General features: G+C 47.6%; 1 protein-coding gene across 1 annotated transcript in view; it reads left to right on the top strand.

The window, feature by feature from the left end:
* The window catches only part of MGAT5 (alpha-1,6-mannosylglycoprotein 6-beta-N-acetylglucosaminyltransferase), a 226,002-nt gene that overhangs the window by 130,797 nt on the left and 87,649 nt on the right, over positions 1 to 7,556 (top strand). Inside the window, exon 10 of the mRNA XM_007446032.1 lies at positions 2,163 to 2,296. Within this exon, the coding sequence (XP_007446094.1) occupies positions 2,163 to 2,296 (134 nt within the window). The remainder of the gene's footprint in view (positions 1 to 2,162; positions 2,297 to 7,556) is intronic.

Here is a 7,556-nt window from a genome sequence, read left to right as displayed (position 1 = left end):
CTCTCCCTTCCCTCCTTCCTTCCCTCCCTCCCTCCCTTCCCTCCCTCCTTCCCTCCCTCCTTCCTTCCTTCCTTCCACACAGGGTCTTAGTTGCAGCATGTGGAATCTAGTTCCCTCACCAGGGATCAAACCCAGGCCCCGTGCATTGGGAGTGCAGAGTCTTAGCCACTGGACCACCAGGGAAGTCCCACCCCACAAGTTTTTTGAGTAGATTATTTACTGCCTCTCCCTCTCATTGTTCAAGCTGTGGGGAACCTTTGACACAAAAATATAAACAGATAAGAGTTTTTTTTTCCTTTTTGGGGTCTTGATGATCATTTTATTTTTGAACATACCTTAGTATATGATGTATTTTTCTAACCTGTTAAGTGTTTTAAGATACTAGATTATTTCCTTTTTTAAGACAGGCCCACCTAGAGACTAGATAACTGAACTGCAGAAACGAGTATCTAAAGCATGGAGCTTTAGTCACCACATAAATTTTCTGAAGATAAAACCACGATTTCAGAGTTTAAAGTGTCTGATTCTATTTCAGAATTTCTATGACGAACCATAAGTTTTACAGAGAGATTTCTTGAGCTGCCTTATCGACATTTCAAATGCACGCAGACTCTCTTCCCCTCCCCCAGACCCCTTCAAACCCCCTTCCTGCCATCTCCTCCAAAAGGAAAAAATGAAAGCAACCATTGCCTCTTGTTGGCAGTAGAACTTATTCAGTAATTTACTTTCCAGCCAACTGCAGCCATTGCCATTGCCTCTGGGCACTTGTTCAAAAACGCCGAAATGAAATAACAGATTGGCCAGACCACACACGACTCCGCAGACACAACCCTATTATCTCCTCATCTGTCACCCCCATTAGGCAGCAGCCTGGGAGACGGGATGGCGATCACGAGTATTTAGGCATCTCATTCACGTCCACAGCTCATGGCTCTCCACCCGGCTTGCTGGTTCATCTTCCTGCGGGTGCATGAGTGGGGCCCAGGCCTTCAGATCCCTAGAGCATCTTTAAGGGCTTCTGTCGCTGCTTCCCACTGGGGAGAGTCCTGAGGAAACCAAAACAAGACACAGGAACCAGCTTCCTCCGGTTGTCCACTGTCGACCACCCACCGGTGAATGAATAGGGCACAGGCAGCACTGTGTGGACTTTACTGAATAGCCAGTCTCTCTCCCCTTAAGTTATTTTTAGTCGTTCTATTAAGGTCAGAGTCAAGCCGAGCAGTTGCTTCATTTCATATTGTGAGGCCTCTGCAGGCTTGGTCATCTCCTGCAAAGCAGATTTCTCTGGCCAGATGACTGGATAGCAGAGGAGGGTCTGTGTTTCCTCGAGAGAGACTCATTTTCTGATTGTGGCTTTCTGGTGAAATTCCTTTTTAAAATTATAGGCACAAGAGACAAGTGTTTGAGAAGGGTATGGGGCTTGCTTTCTTCCTTGGTCGAGTGTTAAAATAGAGAAGTTCAGGACTCAAACAAGGAGCGATCCAAAGGAAAATGCCTGTTCTCTTCCAGAGTAGTATACCCTGGAGATTAGACACGGCTCCTTAGGGTGGTTGGCTTTTGGGGGGGGTTCCCCTCCCCTTGAGCTTCACCTTTTATTCTGTCTTCGTCCCATCCATCCGTTCAGTACACAGCCCCAGAATTACATCTGTCATTACTGAGTGATTCTTGGAGGAGGTGCAGGGTCGGGGTGATGTTGCTTGGTTTTGCCCCCCAAATCCCCTTGTGCCCTACTGGATGGTGAACACACAGCTGGAGTAGATGAGAGCAGCAGGGTCCACTGACCCTATCGAGGACCGTGGATTCAGCCCTGCTCCCTACTGGCCACTAGTTGGTAAAACCTGGACGAGGGAGACAGTAGCCTTGGGCTGAGGAAACAGGAAGGAGGGGAGAACCCAGCTGAATGGATTTTAAACAGAAGGACTTTCCACTGAAAAAAGCAGGGTTGGGCTTGGGTTAATCCATCCTGGAGAGGATTGTTCTCCGTGAAGGTTGAGTTGGGGCTGGGTGGGAGCCGGCCACCCCTCGCTCCTCCCAGGTAAGAGAACAGGGTGAAGTGAAAACCTTTAAATGTGTTTGAGACAGCTTACGTGACATTTGTAATCGTTGGTGTTTCTTCTTGCTGATTGAATCCTAACTGCCCTGTCCCATCCTTTCCACACCAGCTCACACCCCAGACAACAGCTTCCTGGGGTTCGTGGTCGAGCAGCACCTGAACTCCAGCGATATCCACCACATTAACGAAATCAAGAGGCAGAACCAGTCCCTTGTGTACGGCAAAGTCGATAGCTTCTGGAAGGTGAGTCAGTCTGTGCGTGCCTCTCGCTCTGAAAAGAAGCTTGTTGTGTAATTTAATTTAACTTTGATACGGGGAGTAATCAAGCCAAGTGCCCACGGCTTGACAGGGTCTGCTTAGAAGTAAAAAAAGAACATGCAGGGATTTGGGCTGATCGGCGTTTGGGCGTCTAATAAAGGCTGTATGTACCCACTCATCTGTACGGTGGCTGCACAGCAGTGCCCCTCACTCTTTGCATTTTGGAAGTGATGCATTCTGGCTCCTTTCCCATCCTCTGCTTGCTTCCAGAAGCCAGGGCCTCACAGGGGCTGGATACCTTTCTGGAGCAAAGCATTGCACAAGGAGACCCTTTGCCAAGTGACTCATTTCCTCTGCCCTCTGTGAAATGATTTGTAAAGGGAGGCAGCTCCCTTTGCCTGGGGAGGGCAGTGGCCCTTGCATCCTCTTGGCTGTGGTCAGTACTGTGGCCAGTACTCAACTACTTGGGAAAGGGAGATGCCTGCCTGGGTTGACCACAGGCAGTTTACATGGGGACATCTTGGTTGAAACAACATTCTTGGCCACAGACTGAGCCAGGTTTTCCAAGAACACTGGACTGTTGGGCCCTGGAGGGCCCCTTGGTCTTCCTGGGTTATTTATTTCCAGGCCCCATCTGGGGAAGGTATGAGAGAAGAGGAACCGGATTGGGGCCTGACCTGTTGACATGGCATGCAAGTCTTTTTATAAGGAAAGTCCGCCTTAGTATGCAAATTTTGCAGTATTTTGGAGGACGTGTTTGTACAAGGTGGAACAGTCTCCAGGACTTCAAAAACGTGCCTCTTCCTAAACATAAAAGTTAATCACTTTCTGGAATGCTCGGGAACTGTGCTCTCCTGTTACCCTGTCTCCCTTACTCAGGAAGTTAGAAATCTGATCACTGAGAGAGCACACATGATGTGCAGGTGAAGGATTCCCTGTTCTTGGTTTTCTGACCCCGTGTTCAGAAAAGGGAAAACCTTGCCACCCCCTTTGCAGTTCTAAAATGCTAACTATGTGGAAGGGACAACACATCAGCCTGGACAACACAGTTTCCAGGGAAACTGATTTATTTCCAAGGAAGCTGATTTATTTCCAGATAACTGTCTTTGCTATAAACAGCTAGAATCCTGTCTTAGTTTATTTAGTACAGTGGTTCTCCCCTGGGGACAGTTTTACCCCCCAGGGGACATCTGGCAATGTCTAGGGACAATTCTGGTTGTCATGATCGAGGGTAGGGACCCTGGCATCTACTGGGTGGAGGTCAGGGATGCTGCTAAACATCTAACAGTGCACAGGCCATTGTAAATTGGATTGTGTTCCTCCTTTTCTCAAACCCCTCCAGTGGCTTCATTGTAAACTTAGAGTACGTTGCGTTTCAGGTGATATCCGGTCGGTCGGTGGTTGAGCAGCCTCCCTGTAAGTAAGCCACATGTGCTCGGCACCCACTGCTCTCCCTCTGCTCCCCAGGCTCTGGCTACGCAAGGCCTCAGGTGCCACTCCCCCACTCCGGGAGCTCAGCCTCTGTAGGCTGTTCCCTGCCCTGGCACCCCGCAACCCTCGCCTCCTAGGGCCCCCTTGTCCCACATGCATGCCCTCAACCAAATGTCACCTCTCCCCATCTGTATCACAACATCGTCTTCCTTCCTTTTATGTAATTTTAATCATTTTGTGATCATATTTATCTTTTTCTGTCAGTCTCTTCTTAATTGCTAAGAAATTAAGTGATTTGAGGACAGGAATCATTATGATTTTGTTCTACCCAGCGTGGTACCTGGCACATGGTTGGCATGCGGTAACTAGTGGATGGATGAATCTCCTTTTGATTTCTTTTAACACTGATATATATGTGGAGTTTAGTGTACGACTTAGAATGCGCTTTGCTTTGGGCATTGCCCTGTGCTCTTGTCTGAGGGACACGGGAAGGAGGGATTTGAAGGAAAAGGAGTGGAGCTCTACCTGTGTCAAGAGGTTTTCAAAACCCCTGGTGAAATGAGTAGTGAGAGGACCTGGGAAGAGTCTGGGACCTGGCTCTGGGCCAGCTCTGCCGTCATCTTTGCGATTTGGAGCAGCACCTCCGTCCTCATTTTCCTCCCTTGTGTGAATGAAGAAGGTATTGGTAAAAAGGAGTGAATTATTGATACACCCAACAACATGGCAAACCTCAAAATAATTACACTGAATGGAAACACCAGATATAGAAAAGAGTCTCTACTATATGGGTATGTGTATATAAAACTCTAGAAAATGCAGACTAATCCATGGTGTCGGAAAGCAGATGGGTGGGTTGCCTAGAGAGGGTTGAGGGAGAGAGGTGGGTATATCTGCCATCTTGATGGTGGTAATGGGTTCACATTATATCCATATGTCAACACTTATAAAATTGTACACTTTAAATATGTGCAGTTTTTTCCTTGGAGGGCAAAGATTTGAACAGATGACCATGTGGGGGGAGGAAGCAGGCTTTTGAATATGTTATTCTGTACAAGGTGCCTCAGAAACCAGGCATCTGGGAGAGAAAACATTCATTGTTATGATGTTGCCAGAAGCCATTATATTGCCTTTAGAAAGCACATGTGGCCATGGATGCAGGTTTAAAAAATGTGCAGTTTATTATATGCCAATTATACCTCAGTAAGGCTGTTAAAAATTAAATTAAATCAAAGTTGGCAAACAGTGGCCTGTGGGCCTATGGCCTGCAAGCTAAATATGGTTTCTACATTTTGAAAGTTATAAAAAACACAGTAAGTAAATATAAACAAAGGAATATATGACAGATACCTTATGTGTTCCCACAAAGTCTACAATATTTGCTCTGAGTCCATTTACAGAAGTTTGCTAAGCCTTGGATGAGATCAATAATTATTCACCTGTGTTCACTGGGGCCCTGGGGACCAGCTCCTGTGCGAAATAGAGGGGCGGCTGGCTGCACGATATGGTCCCCACTTACCACAGCAGCTCTGGTTTATCTGTGGCATAGATTTGGATTTCCAGTCAAATTTCACTGGGAGAAAGGGTTCAACTGCTTTAAACAACCAAAAATAAATCTTGAAAGTCTCTAGACTAGGTGACCTCTGAGTCTGAGATAGAATCCCATACTGAAAACTGTGTCATTATCTAGCTCACTGAATTTGTTGATTTGGGCTTAATTTAAATTAATGCAAAATTGGAAATGGGAGTTGTTTGGAGAAATGCTGTTTTATTTCGTAATAGGGTTTAACTGCTCTTAGTATATTGTTTTAATGAATCGCCAAAGACCTTTTTCACTTAAAGGAAGTATTGAAATCCTTGAAAACGCATTTTTGTAAGAGGTTAACTAAACCTTGTCATCCTGTTCTTTAAGGTACTTGGCCAGACTTTTCTTCCCAGATGAGGTAGAGATAAGCCAGATACATTTAAACCCACCTTCAGTCAAATTGGCCTATACGTTTTCAAATAATGAAATTGGGCTCAGTCTTGGTGAGATTTTTCTGGAAAACGTATTGTGATCGCAGCTTGCGGTTTTGGTTGCAACCAGAAGAGCATTCAGAAGCATCCCTGTATCTCCCCCAGTTTATTCCCCTTGGGGTTGGGGAGTCAATCAGAAAAGACCTCATCACCATCCCTGCGAGACCACACTTGCCTAGAGGCAGGACTTCCATATCCCCGTGCAGATGCGCCCCTCCAGGACGGCTGCTGGCCGAGCCTCAGTCCCCTGGGCATGCCGTCCTGCCTGGCTTAGCACCTGGCCCACAATAGAGGGCAGTCACTCTGCAGAGCCTTTTCCCACGTTCAAGTACAAGCTTGGGAGTGGGGTGTGGGGAGAAGGAAGAGAAACCAAATGGAAAGAGAACATCAGGCATGAATCAATGGCTTTTAAGATTTTAAGGGCTGCAGTGCAAGAGACTTAAGGACTTTTTGAAAATAGCGGGGGCCACGTGCTGACTGTACCTAACCCTGTGTGGCATCTGATGTGAGCTCGTCGGTGTGTGAAGAGCGAACTTGTGAATTCGAAGCTCAGAGAGCCTTGGGTGGCCTTTTCCCCATCTCATCATCCTAGTGGTCTGCCCCCTGTTTCAGCCAGCTCTCCGCTGTCATCTTAAAGCCCCCAAGGATTTTTGTTTTGTCGATTGTCAGAGAGAGCACATCCTCCTTGTCATCTTTCCGTGTAAGCCCAGAGACGCGGATTGGAGACAGTCCGGGGCAGTTGGAGGAACCCTGGGTGGGAAAGCAGATGCCCAGATTCTAATTTCAGCTGCACCTGCTCGCTGGCTGCTTGTCCTTGGAATTCATTTGCCCTCCGGGTCTCACTTTCCTCATCTGCAAAATGAGGTAGAGGCCTGCATGTTCTTTGGTTTTGTTCCCCAGAGTTCCATGATTCTGTAATCTGAACTCCGTCTTGGCCTCCTCTCATTCGTTCAAGAGCAAAGGCACAGGGAAAATCACCTCCAGGACAAGCTTATGGGCCGTCAGAAATAGGGCAGCGGGATAATTGGGCCAGGCCAGGCATAGAATCCATAAAACCGACTGCCTGGGGAAAAGGACGGGGTTGCTGGGACACAGCATTCGTGTGTGTAAAAGAGATTTCAGGAAGTCCTTGACGGTAAGCTTATGTGAGTCAGCGGTGTGGGGAGCTGCCAAGAGTGGATAACAGACCTTCAGTGGTAAAGAAGGACTGGTGTTCCCATCCATTTGAGAGCACCTGGTGGGCTCCAGGGTGTGGCAGTCACTCTGATGGGGTTCCATCCTGGTTCTGCCCTGACCAGCTGTGTGATTGCAGGCAAGTGCCTTAGGTTCCCTGCGCCTCTCTTCTCTCATCTGTAAAATGGCACCCCTCTTTAGCGTTCGTAGGAAGATCGCATGAGTTAATAAATACAAAGCTCTTAAAACAGTGCCTGGTATTCATTAGTATCTGTTAGTTTTTGCTGTTATTATTATCAGCTAGCCAAATTAGAGCCTTTTGATTGGAAGGAGCACCATGTGGGGTGACTCGGAGCATGCTTTAGGAAGACTGCTTGAAGAGACTGGCGTGTCTGGCCTGGAAACAACAAGCCTGATTGAGGCTGCAGGTGGGCGGGTGAGAACTCCAAAGGGGCGGCAAACAGATGAGGAATCAGATTGGTCCTGGATGACCCAAAAAAGGACAGTAAACGGGCTGCTCGCTGCTCATGAACTTGCCGAGCTTTCAAGGAAGATCAGGCATAGCATAACAACCGTCAGTGCCGTCCAGAGATGAGGCAGGCCTCCTGGGAAGCCATTAACACCCCCC

This window comes from Lipotes vexillifer, unplaced genomic scaffold (genome assembly GCF_000442215.2).
Source record: "Lipotes vexillifer unplaced genomic scaffold, Lipotes_vexillifer_v1.1 scaffold1771, whole genome shotgun sequence".
Lineage (NCBI taxonomy): Eukaryota > Metazoa > Chordata > Mammalia > Artiodactyla > Lipotidae > Lipotes > Lipotes vexillifer.
Note: the sequence above shows the minus strand (reverse complement) of the source record. Positions and strands in the feature narration are given on the sequence as shown.